Consider the following 13,988-nt stretch of genomic DNA (forward strand, 5'->3'; position numbering starts at 1 on the left):
TCAGGTCCTCTTCATGGGGGCCACTGTGCTCGTGGATCCCATGTAGACCAGGGCTCTTAGTCTTTACATCCAGAAACAAAATGAAGCTCAGAAAGTGCTGGAAGGTGGGGGTGGGGGTCCTGAAATCAGCTGCACTTCCCTTACTGGAGGTGAGCACTTCCCCAGCCCTGGGAGAGACACAGACTCTCAGAAGCAGCTGACTTTGCTTCATCTGAAAGAGAGTTAGGTCTATATGGCAGAAGCAAAAATTCAACAAAAATGCCTTCTCTGATGGACAGACGTTTGCCACTGATCACACTGACAAGAAAGCTTTATAAGGTGTCTTAACTCCAAACAATGTCTCCAAACTGTCTCCTCTTCTGGGCCCACAAGAACTTTTACAGAGTTCTTTTGGGACATGAGGAAATAGAAGGTGTCAACAGGGTTTTTGTGCTCACTGGGGAAATGGGAGGTGGCAGAAACCACCCAGGAAACCTGTAATTCTGCCTTTTCTCTAGGAAGCAAGAAAAATGATGAAGTTTGCTTACAGGCAATGGAATGGAGTAGTCTCAGAGATAAGCAGACCAGACATACATTGTGTTCTAGCTACCCTCTTGTTTGTTAAAAACTGCAACCAGGTTGCTTTCTTGAGAAGGAAGGCGCTAGGGCCCAGAAGTGAGGGTGCTGGCTTTGTTGTGTGACCACAGAGGCTGGTTACATACTAATTTCCTCTAGGGCTGGTGATGAAGTCAGTAAACCACAGCCTTCAACATGCTCTGCTCAAGCGGCTGCAGTGGCTTCTCAGTGCTGTCTCGGCCATGACACACATCTGACATGCCCTCCCTTAACCCACTCGTAGACTGTCTCTCTTCTCCTGCAGCATGGACCAAAGAGAAATTCTGCAGAAGTTCCTGGATGAGGCACAACACAGGAAAAGTAACAAAGAGGAGTTTGCTAGTGAATTTCTGGTAAGTTCTATGTGTGACACTCTCAGACTAGTTACATAGACTGTTTGATGACAGTGGTTCAACTCTCATAGATCAAATTGTTCTTCGGATAAAGTGAATTTCAGAACTTTCAGGGGAAGAAGGCAACCTAAAAGTTTGATTTCTCTAAGTGGTTTGTGTGTATTCTAGATATTCTCTCCAAAATACAGTTTTAAATATTTTGCTTGCTAGTTCTTAGACTTTGACTAGGACTCCTATAGATGACATACATATTCCAGTTGCATAAATAAGATATTAATTGAACATCTGGAGTTCTCAGGTATCTGAGTTGGGTTTATACTTCAAACAGCTAATTTTAATTAATGTCAAGAGGAAAGAAACCAAGACTAACTTGTCATGGAGCACTATGCTTTTATGGAACCCTTCTGTGGGTTCCATTTGGATGACAAAAACTCTTGAAGAGCACCCTAACTACTTTCTGCCATATTCATTTTTGCTTTTTTTTAATGAAGAAAAAAATAAGAGAACATGTGCTTTTACAGTAACAGGGTTTCCTTAATCTTCTTTTGCTTGGAGGGGTGGAATGGCTAGGATGGAGAGTAGAGAAAGGTGAGGGAGATGGGGAGAAACACAGGTACAAGGTAGCCTAAGGTTTGATTACCTAGAGGGACACTGTATTTCCTCTCGTGGAACGGTGCTTATTGATGCAGTGGCAACTGGGTCAGCCTCATTCATCTTATAACCCAGCACATCAGATGACATAGGATGTCTGAGAGTGCTTACTTATCATGTATTTTGGAATACATCCAGCTGGTGTTTCGGCTCTGTAAGGACTTCAAACCTTACCTTTTCAGTTGTGAGGATATTGAAAAAATAAGAGAATTTAAGTGTGACGTCTAAAATTAAATCATGACTGTCATCAACCAAATTATCAACTACTTGGCATGTTCCTTAATCTCACTGAGTCTCTATTTTCTGAGTTCTGAAACGGGGATAATAATTTATGTCCTACCTCTCTGCACAAGATTATTGTGATGACTAAAGATCAATACTAATACTTAACTGTGACCATTCATTCAGTAAATTTATTGGGCACGTGCTATGTATCAAGTTTAGTTCCAGGCACTGAGGAGATAGCAGTGAACAAAAAACCTTTGCCCTCATGGAGCTAACATTCTGATGTGTTCGTGCTAAGCTGTTTCAGCCGTGTCTGACTCTGTGTGACCCTATGTACTATAGCCCACCAGACTTCTCTGACCATGGGATTCTCCAGGCAAGAATACTGGAGTGGGTTGCCATGCTCTCCTCCAAGGGATCTTCCCGACCAGATAGTAAGATGTGAAAACACTCTGCAGATTCTCCAGTGATTAGATATTATGATGTGATCTCATATTATTGATAGAAACCCCTGTGTCAGCTCAACTTGGATAATACCGTGGTGTCATGAAAAATGACACTCTAGTTGCCATTGGCCAGACAGTCTGAGTCCCTCTAGTAGAGTTAGCAGGGAGAGAGAGGAGGTGGAAAGCCTGGCCTATGTGTCTTAAACATGTACCTGGCCCTGGGCTAGAACTCCTGAGCCAGATATCTCCGATACAGAGAGGTAAGAAGCGAGCTGAGGGGGCAGGGGCAGCCTCTGTTTTATTTTGGTTGCGTTTTAGAAAGTAATATAGACTACCTCTCTGATATTTTACCTCTTCTTAGCTCAGTCATTATAACCTCTCACCAAATTATAGCAGCTACCTCACCTCCTGTTTTCTCTGCTCTAGCCTTGCCCTACCTTCAATCAATTTTCCGTTTGACACCCAAGTGATCTTTTAATACCACCAAGTGATCTGGTTATTTTTTTTTCCCTGCTTAAAAACCTTTTATAGTTTGTGTTTTTTCCAGCTGTTTAAAATTGTGATAATACACATTTAGGAAACTACATAAAACCCAAGTATAATTGTAAAGCAACCACCACTCAGGTCAAAGAACAGATATTGTCAGCCCCAGAAGACCTCTATGTGTCCCTTCCTCATCAGGTCCCTCGCCCCCACACCCACCCTACCCTGCCCTGCCCAAGGAATAATCACTCTCCTGGGTTTTATATTAATCACTTCCTTGCTTTTCTAGCTCCTAATTTTAAGAACCTTGTTTTTGGGTGGTGATTAAGTGGAACCTCACTGTTCACTGACTCATGTCCTCCAGTGGAAAAACAGTCTTTCCCTCAGCCCCACCTAAATGTTCAGCTGAGATACCAGAGAGACTAGCTTGGCGGGGGGCGGGGGGTGGGGTGCGGTGAATGGGGCCAGGATGCTGGCTGGGACAAGGTAAATACTGCTTTTTAATAGGAAGGCTTTCCACATGGTCATGTCCCCATTCCATCTTCAGCTCTGAATACTGAATATATTCTCCCAGGACTTGATGTTTCTGAAATTTGAGGGCTGATTCTATGACACATGGCCACTGCTGGCCTAAATAGGAGTGTCTCTGCAGGAACTGACTTCCCTGGTGGCTCAGATGGTAAAGCGTCTGCCTACAATGCAGGAGACCTGGGTTCAATCCCTGGGTTGGGAAGATCCCCTGGAGAAGGAAATAGCAACCCACTCCAGTACTCTTGCCTGGAAAATCCCTTGGATGGAGGAGTCTGGTAAGCTACAGTCCATGGGGTCGCAAAGAGTCGGACAGGACTTAGCGACTTCACCTCACTTCCTTTCTGCGGGAATTATCGAAAGATAGCTCTACTTCCAGGTAGATACTCTGTACACCCTGCCCCCACTGGGTTCATGGTTTAGATATCAGTCCCCACTTCCCCCTTGGCCAAGTATCTTTGTGCAGCGCACAAAGTCCTGCTATGACAGCTAGAGCTGGTACTGTACTGCTTTGGTCCTTTTCCCATGCCAAGGTCTTTTTCCCAAGCTAAGGCTAAACTCAATAATCCTTGTATTTTGTTGTTGTCTAAAATTTTTATTTATCTTTTATTTATTTATTATTATTTTTGGCTGCACTGGGTCTTCATTGATGCACTCAGGCTTTCTCTAGTTGCAGCAAGTGGGGGGCTACTCGAGCTGCAGCGCTCTGGCTTCTCATCGCAGCAGCTTCTCTTGTTGTGGAGCATGGACTCTAGGGCACACGGGCTTCAGTAGTTGCTGCATGTGGGCTCAGTAGTTGTGGCTCGCAGGCTATAGAGCATGTGAGCTTCACTAGTTGTAGCACATGGGCTTAGTTGCCCCATAGCATGTGGAATCTTCCCAGACCAGGGATTAAACCTGTGTCCACTGCACTGGCATTCTTAACCGCTGGACCACCAGGGAAGTCTCTCAATAATACTTCTGTAGTTGAAACTGTCACTGACCACTCCTATAAGGTTCTCATGCCTTCATTCAAATATTTATTGAGTGCTTACTATGTGCAAAGCATTGTGCTGGATACTGGTTCTGTGATACTCCATGCTTTAGTGGAGCTTATCTTTTTAAGACATTAGAGATGTCTTAGAGAGGCAGACATTAAACAACTAATTACTCTATTAATATTTAATTATAATTGTGATAGTCTTGGTGGGATGTCAAGGAAGCATCACGTCCATTATCTTATTTATTACTCATTAAAAAAAAAAAAAAACCTATGAGGTAGTTCTGATCTCTGGCTTATGGATAAGGAGAATGTGGCTCTAAGAGGTTAAATAATTGGCTTAAGTTCACTCAGCTGCTCAGCCATAGATATGAAATTTAACCTGGATCTGTCATATCAGAGTCTGTGAAATTAATCCTTATGCAATAACATCTTGCTTCAGCCAATAACCCTGAGTCCCTCACAGAACCTAGCCTAAAGGCAAGTCCCTAGTTAGCATAGTTTCTATATGGCAGAAATAGCATTATGTAATCATACTATTGAAAATTTCTTAAAGATACTTAAAAAAAATAAAACCTTTATTGTTATTTTTATAAAACAATGCTATTACAAGTTAAAAGAAAATAAATTCACCATAGTACCCACATCCCAACAACTAAAATTTTAGGGGGTATAAAAATTCTAGTTTTTGTCCTTTCATAGGATGCTTTTCATATCATTGTAATTATAAGTATAGCTATTATTTTATATTCTCATATTTTCACTTTATTGCAACAAAATTATCATATTGATTAAAATCTATATTAATGACTTTTGATGCAGGATAATATGATGAAAATATAATAAAGTAATAGCTAATACTTTTATACCTCTTATAGAAACTGTTCTAAACACTTTTATATGTCAACTCATTTAATCTATTGAGGAAGGCACTGTTATTATTTTCATTTTATGGATGAGGAAACTGAGACCCAGAGAGGTTAACTGACTTGCTCAGGGTCACATAGGCAGAGAGCGGTGGAATTTACTTTCGAGTTAAGGCAGTTTTGCTGTTCTTGTAACAACTTTGGAGTCATATAAATCTGGGTTTAAATTTGCGTTCTGTCTGTTATTAGTTATGTGACCTTGAACAAAGAATCTAAGTAGTAACTAGACTTCCCTAGTGGTCCAGTGATTAAGAATCTGCCTTCCAATGCAGCGGACAGAGGTTCCATCCCTGGTTGGGGAACTAAGATCCCACATACTCTGTGGCAACTAAGTCTGTATGTATGCTCAGACACTAGGTTGTATCTGACTCTTTGTGACCCCATGGACTGTAGCCCACCAGGCTTCTCTGTCCATGGGATTTTCCAGGGAAGAATATTGGAATGGTTTGCCATTTCCTCCTCCATAAGCCCACATGCCTCAACGGAAAGATTGCACATGCTGCAACTAAGAACAGACACGGCCTCCCACCAAAAAAAAAAAAAAAAAAGAAGTGGTAACAAAAATAATATTCACTTTGCTAAATTTCTGTGAATAGAATATATAAAATGCCTGACATGAGGTAGGCACCCAAACAATTTATTTTTCTGTTGTTGGAAACTGAGGTTATTTCTCATTTTTCATGAATATTGATAACACTGCAATAGATGTCCATGTGGTTTTCCCCTTTGTTTGGATTATATCCTGGAGCTAGATGACCAAAAGTGTTATTACTGGACCAAAGAGTATTAGCATTTAATTGGTTAAGTTTTGCCAAATGTATTTCCAAGAGAGTTTTTTTTTTTAACTTGTAGTATCTGAATTTATCATATTCTCTACCACCAGCACTCCCCGGGTAGCTCAGTAGGTAAAGAGTCAGCCTGCAATGCAGGAAACTGCTTGCAATGCAGGAGCCTGGGGTTCGATCCCTGGGTCAGGAAGATTCCCTAGAGAAGAAAATGGCAACCCATTCCAGGATTCTTTTCTGGGAATTCCCATGGACACAGAAGCCTGGTGGGCTACAGTCCATGAGGTTGGGAAGTCAGACATGACTTAGCGACTAATGAACTACCTTGCTAGTCTCAGTTAGTATCTAAAAAAGATAGTAATAGATAAATTTTTTGACTGCTTATCATATGCTAGGCTATCAAAGTGGTTTACCATATATGATCTTAATCACTACAACAACCCCAAGAGGAAGTAATTATTTTCATCTTATCCTTGAAATAGCAAAACCAGGATTTGGAACTCTGATATGTTTGATTCCAAGGCTTATTAGCCTCTCTACTTAAACTACATCATGTAAAATCATATTTTACTTTTTAAATTTAATTAGTATAAAATAGTACTTTGTTATGTTACTTTTGTTTATTTGATTTCCGAGCCTGAAAACTTTTCATCACTATTTTCAATCTGCATTTCCTCATATAAACTTACTGTTCATGTATTTTCCATAATAGCTAACCATTGAATCATGTTCCAGACTCTCTGCTTGAGTGCTTCATGAACAGAGCCTTATTTAATTCCCAAAGAGCCATTTGTAATGAACGCTAATAAAGTCCCACACGGACCCACTGCCGAGTTCTCCAGCTTTTTACAGCATGCTCAGTTTCTTGTCCTTGTTATGTTTTCTCTGCCACAGGATTTTGTATACATTCTGTTACCTCTGCTTTGAATATTCCTTCACTCTCCTCTTTACTTACTTAACACTTCATAATTCTTCAGATATCAATTCGATGGTTACTTTCTCAGAGATGGAGAAGGAAATGGCAGCCCACTCCAGTACTCTTGCCTGGAAAATCCCATGGACGGAGAAGCCTGGTGGGCTACAGTCCACGGGGTCACAAAGAGTCAGACCCGATTAAGCAACTCCACTTTCTCAGAGAAGCCTTCCTTGACCTCCCTAAATAAATCAAATAAGCCCTCAGCACCATCTGTCATTTTTTAAAAGTTTCTCCCCAGTCCCCAGCTTTAGTAAAGTGTTCATAACATTTATCACAGTTCCAATTATACATTAGTTTGTATTGTTATTTGATTAATGCCTGCTTTCCCATCAGACTGAAGCTCCACAAAGGCAAGGCTCAGATTTACTTCTGCTTATCTTGATATCCTCAACAACTAGAAAAGTATTTGCTACATGGTAGGCACTGAGAAATCAAAGAGAAATCAAACAACTTACCTAATGTCATAGAGATCATAAGTTGTAGAACTCAGATTTGAAATAAAACCATTTAACTTTTGAGCTTGTGCTCTTGGTCTCCTCCACATCTCCTCACTCCATTGCTTCCAGTTTATCCATCCATCTTCCCAGGTGGAGTTAGTGGTAAAGAACCTGCCTGCCAAAGCAGGAGACACAAGAGATGCAGGTTCGATCCCTGGGTCAGGAAGATCCCCTGGAGGAGGGCATGGCAACCCACTCCAGTATTCTTGCCTAGAGAATCCCATGGACAGAGGAGCCTGGTGGGTTACAATTCATAGGGTCGCAAAGAGTCAGACATGACTGAAGCGACTTATCACAGCACAACACTCAACTTCTTAAAGAGAACTGTAGAATATAACATATACACAGGAAAGTGCGTTAAACACACACATACAATTTAACAATTAGTAATAAAGCAGGTATCTACATAAGTACCACTCAGATCAAGAAACAGAACATTGCCCACACCCCAGAAATCCTTTAGGTGTCTTTCCAGATCATAATTCCCCTCAACTTCCACCTGACTAGAGGTAAACACCATCACATGATTATTTTTTCCTTTGTTTTGCATAGCTTCAAGGCCTATATATCACTAAGCAAGAGATTAATTTTACCTGTTTTTGAATTCTATGTAAATAAAATGTCATATATACATTTTTAATATTTTCCTTTTTCACTCTACACTGTATTTCTAAAATTCATTTAGTTGCATGTAGCTGGGTCTTAATTTTTTCTAATCATTTTTATGAATTATTTAAAAAAACATTTTTTTAACACCATACTGTGTGGCAGGCAGAGCTTCCCTGACCAGGGATCAAACCCATGCCCCCTGCAGTAGAACGTAGTCTTAACTGCTAGACCACTGAAGTCCCATTTTTATGAATTCTGCCAAGGTTTAATATATGCAATTACGGTTGTGATCACAGAGTGCACTGAGAGAGACCAAGCAGTCACTTAGGGTAGTAGTAACTATTTTGAGTCACCATAGTTCAGTGTCTTGACTTAAGCTTTGTTGGTCTAAAAAATCAATTCTGTCAGTACACTGAGAGTTGATCAGAATCAGGCAAATACATATGAAATTCACCAAAAACAAGAATGCCAATTTACTAATTTTAGGTGGAGAAAAATTATTGTCAGAATAGAAGTTTGTATTGACTGGCCAGCATATTCTCTGAATTTGGAGAGAAACTTACATGAGAAGCCAGTGATAGAAAGCTGCTTGATGAGCATGGTGACTTTAGTGACCTCAACTGTGATGGTATATGATGTCTTCATCTCTTTGTTTGAACCCTCAGGATGGTGTTCACCACTTTTTTCTGGACACTAGTGACTTTATCTTCCTTCTTCTAAACTTAATGAGGATCATCCTCCTCCATTAACGTATTTTTTAATCCAATCAATGATAATTTACAAGGGAATAGGTATTCACTTTGGTCAACTACTAAAACCAACTGTGGTTTTATTACATGTGCTTTTCAGCCATTGTGTTAAATATGGGTTAAGGCTTGGTTATATGTTTCATGCTGGCCAATTTGATGCATTCCTTTATGGTTAAAACTCCTTAGATGCTTTTTTCTTTTCTACATTGGGGTAGTTGAGGCATCTTGATTTAAACAGCATGGGTTAAAAAAAAGTATGATCATGTGGGAAAAGTGAGTTTAGAGAATGGCAAGTGTGCTAAATATGCATATATGAGTTTGTTGGATGTCTATATGTATTTGTTCAAAGACTGGATGTGAATACAGAAATAGGAACACAGTTTCATATAGGTAGGGTGATGCAATTACAGTGTATTTTCTTCCTTCTAAAAACTGTTTTGGAGAGAAGAAACTGCAAAGGGAAATTCAAATAACATAAAACACAACTAATAACACTACCTACCAAATGCACCTATACTTAAAACATCATAATCTTTATGTTGGCCAGCATTTAGAATTATGCAGTCTTCTACATGGCTGGTATACTGGTCTCAAACATTGCTGTTATAACTTTCTGGAGGCAAAATTTGTATATTTTGTAACATGGATAAAAAGCCTTCAAAACAGGCAAATTCGTTGAACACTCCTAAGAATTCATGTGAAGGAAATAATGAAAGATAGATATTTATATTGCTTCTGGCCACCTATTGTAATATTGCTGGATTGTTTAGGAAGATTGAAAGCAACCTAAATGTCCAAGAGTATAAAGGAATGGGTAAGTAACTTATGTTGCATCTCATACAATAGAAGAGTCTGCAGGTGGATTCTTTAATGTCTAAGCCACCAGGGAGGCCCACACATAATGTAGAAGAATGCAAATTGTTAAGTAAAGAGAGCAAGTTACAAAACCCTACGTGCTGTATGAGCCCATCTTCATTACACACGTGTGAATAAAAGGATGGAGTGTAATATTTCAAAATATTAAGAATAATTAACTCTGAGGGTTATAGATAAGATGATTTTTAATCATCTTTTTATGGGTTCTATATATTCTAAAATTTCTGCAATTCATATGCATTACTTTTTATTTTAAAAATCTATATTAAAATTTTTCCTTTAGTGTTGTTGGGTTCCATTTAAACAATAAAAAGCCAAAAAAAAAAAAAAAGAATTTTATGCTTCCTGGATATGAGGTGCTTTTGTAGAAAAGGTAAATATGGAATTTATTAATACAAAGACATTTATTAAATATGAAGCATTCAATGAACCCTAACAGAAAGAAGATATCCAGTCCTGAAGGTCAAGTGCTAATGTCGGTTTATAATGCAATAGAAGTCAGGTCGGTGTTGTAGCAACTTGTGAAGACTTTATCATAGACAGACCAGAGAAGACCTGGATACATCTTGGCTCTATAGAGAAGATATAGATACATCCTAGTTCTGTATTTGTTTATAACAAAACTAGCCAAGCAGTCATGAACACAGTACTTCCTGCATAGCAAGTGCACAAACATCTGTTGAGTAGAAATGACACATTTATGTGAATTGGCCTATCACTTGAACAAACCTATTGGCATTTCCTGACTTTTGTACCCATTGTTCTCAGTCCCTCGGTTGTGTCCGACTGTTTGCAACACTGTGGATTATAGCCCGCCAGGCTCCTCTCTCCATGCAATTTTCCAGGCAAGAATCTCGGAGTGAGTTGCCATTTCCTACTCCATTGTACCCATTAAAGTGCAGGTTTTTTTAGTGCTTCCACTAGAATAAATATATCATATTATCCGTAAAGCTAGTTTCTCCCAGTTCTATCTTCAGCCTCCAGTCCCACCTAGGACCATCCAGTCCCACGTTTAAAGTTATTCACCGGACATTTAAAATACATTTAAATGCACTTCTTTTTGCCATATCCTTACATTTTGTTGATCTAAAGTTGAAACTCTGTTTACTCACCCCAGTTTAGCTACTGCTTACCCACTTGCTCACTTACCTGACTAATGGGTGGCAACACGATCTCTGTAAGTTTGCCTGTCTAGTTGAAGATGATTGCGTGCACACTCAGGGCCAGTTCAGTCTTGTTCCCTGTTCCTACTAGTGGTAGCATTGTTTGCTGGATGTAGAGGCCTGAGCTCCTAATTCCATTCCTTTGCATTCATGCTGTCTCTATCCTGTTGGAGGCTTGGAATAGATAATACTGACCTGCCATTGTAAGGCGCTGCAGAACTACCTTAAGAAGCTCTGGAGACACTTCAACTTGGAGTCCCCTCTTCTGCCTAGCTCAGGAAGGCCAAACTTGGTACTTCCCCACACCCAGATGTAACTTATGCTCTGTTTCCTATACAGTAGTGTAGTCCCTCAAGGCAGAGAGTGCGAACACCAGATGCAGTCTTGTGCTTTCTTCTTTCTTCCTGTTCTCTTTTGAGAGTGATGCTGATTCATTTACTAGCAATCACTTTTCTAGCCAATGGGAAAAAGCATGCAATAGATTCAGTCCTGATTTCCACAATTTCATGGCCAGGACCTAAGTTCTGTTTTTCTGTCTTGAAATGGGGGGACTTCCCTGGTGGTTCAGTGGTTAAGATTCCATGCTCCCAATGCAGAGGGCCTAGGTTCAATCCCTGGTCAGGGAACTAGATCCCACATGCCACAACTGAGAGTTCAAATGCCCCAACTAAAGATCCCACATAGTGCAACGAAGATGGAAAATCCCACATGCTGCAACTAAGACCCAGCACAGCCAAAAAAAAAAAAATTAAAACATTATTCAGAAAAAAAAGAAAAGAAAGAAAGGAAAGGGGTATAGTCCACAAACCAAATCAGCATACTTTTAGCTTATCAAGCATATGCACAGAATCCAGTTTCTCATACATTCCAAACGATCAGGACTCAGGAGGCCCCTTTTCTTTATTCTCTCAGCAGCTTTTCTTCATTCCCTGATTTCTCTCATTGGTGCTGCCTTCAGGGAACTCATATCCACTTTACGGTTGGTAGAGAAATACTTTCTCCCTTCACCATCTCTTTTCTCCCCCAACCCAACCCACCCTCATGGCCCTGCTTTCTCTTTTATACTCTTTTCCTTCCAACCTTCAGATTTTCTCTTACTCTTGTGAGGTTTATTAGTTCTCTGTCCTGGGTCGGCTCTGCTTTTTCCCTGGTGGAGTGTTAGAGCCTAGGGGGGAGGGGGTCTAGCAGAGAGAGAACGGGAGTGAGAAAAGACCTTCACAGTAGTCTGACCTTTAGGTAAGACATCTGAAAAAAAAAAAATCTTTCGCACTTTACAAATTAACAGTTCAGGCATTTCCTATGTGATGTTTTGCTAAATGAATGTCTGCATTTGTCATCCAGCCAGATAACTCTGGGAGAAGGAACAGAGTAGGAAATAAAAATCCATTTTCTTAGAGGAAAACATAGTGTTGTTTTGACACTTGATGACATAAATCAAAGCAAGATCCTCTATGACCCACCTCCTAAAGTAATGGAAATAAAAACAAAAGTAAACAAGTGGGACCCAATTAAACGTAAACGCTTTTGCACAGCAAAGGAAACTATAAGCAAAGTGAAAAAGCAACCCTCAAAATGGAAGAAAATAATAGCAAATGAAACAACTGACAAAAGATTAATTTCCAAAATATACAAGCAGCTCATACAACTCAATGTCAGAAAAACAAACAACCCAATCAAAAAGTGGGAAAAAGACCTAAACAGACAGTTCTCCAAAGGAGACATACAGATGGCTAATAAACACATGAAAAGGTGCTCAACATCGCTCATTATTAGAGACATAGAAATCAAAACTACTATGAGATATCACCTCACACCAGTCAGAATGGCCATCATCAAAAAGTCTACAAACAATAAATGCTGGAGAGGGTGTGGAGAAAAGGGAATGCTCTTGCACTGTTGGTGGGAATGTAAATTGATATAGCTACTATGGAAGACAGTATGGAGATTCCTTTAAAAACTAGGAATAAAACCACCATACGACACAGCAATCCCATTCCTATGCATATACCCTGAGGAAACCAAAATTGAAAGAGACACATGTATCCCAGTGTTCATTGCAGCACTATTTACAATAGCTAGAACACGGAAGCAACCTAGATGTCCATCGACAGATGAAGGGATAAAGAAGTTGTGGTACATATACACAATGGAATATTACTCAGCCATAAAAAGGAATGCATTTGAGTCAGTTCTGATGAGGTGGATGAACCTAGAACCTATTATACAGAGTGAAGTGAGTCAGAAAGAGAAAGATAAATATCATATTCTAATGCATATATATGAAATCTAGAAAAATGGTACTGAAGAATTTATTTACAGGGCAGCAACAGAGAAACAGACATAGAGAATAGACTTATGGACATGGGGAGAGGGGAGGAGAGGGTGAGATGTATGGAAAGAGTAACATGGAAACTCACATTACCATATGTAAAATAGATAGCCAAGGGGAATTTGCTGTATGGCTCAGGAAACTCAAACAGGGACTTTGTATCAATCTAGAAGGGGTGGGATGGGGTGGGAGATGGGAGGGAGGTTCAAAAGGGAGGGTATATATGTATATCTATGGCTGATTCATGCTGAGGTTTGACAGAAAACAGCAAAATTCTATAAAGCAATTATCCTTCAATAAAAAATTAATTAATTTAAAAAATCCATTCTCTCCCATTGTTGAAGGTGGCAGTCAAGACAGCTAAAAAGTAATACATTACACACACATAAAACTTTTATCTGTGAAATTTTGCCAAATCAATTCAGGCATACCTTTCAAAAAGAACTTTGGCTATAGCATTCTCCCTGGAAAGCATTCCACAAGTAAGCAAAGCAAGACAAACAAAAACAGTATAACAGTATAAACCCTTCTGGAGAGTTTTAGAATGAGCTTCTCTGGGATTTGACATCTTTTCAGCAGCCCTAGAATCAGTGGCTAGTTGAAAATTATCATTATAAAGGTGCACAAGATCAGAGAGAGCTGAAAATTGGTATAACTTGGATACTGGCATAAGTTGGAAATATTTTATAGTCTCTCATGTATTTGTGTTACATCCTTTAATTCTGAAACTAGCCCACTTTCATCCATTTTGGTGTAAAAATATGCTGTATAAAGATCATTTCAGCATCTCTCTTCCTAAATTCAATTCTGAAAACCCAC

At 39.6% G+C, this 13,988-nt stretch overlaps 1 protein-coding gene across 1 annotated transcript in view; it reads left to right on the forward strand.

Moving 5' to 3' along the window:
* Positions 1–726: 726 nt before the first annotated feature.
* Positions 727–13,988, forward strand: part of PTPN22 (protein tyrosine phosphatase non-receptor type 22) — a 56,505-nt gene continuing 43,243 nt past the window's right edge. The window contains exon 1 of the mRNA XM_043878164.1: positions 727–947. Within this exon, the coding sequence (XP_043734099.1) occupies positions 861–947 (87 nt within the window). The 5' untranslated portion in view covers positions 727–860. The remainder of the gene's footprint in view (positions 948–13,988) is intronic.

Source organism: Cervus elaphus, chromosome 20 (assembly GCF_910594005.1).
Source record: "Cervus elaphus chromosome 20, mCerEla1.1, whole genome shotgun sequence".
Lineage (NCBI taxonomy): Eukaryota > Metazoa > Chordata > Mammalia > Artiodactyla > Cervidae > Cervus > Cervus elaphus.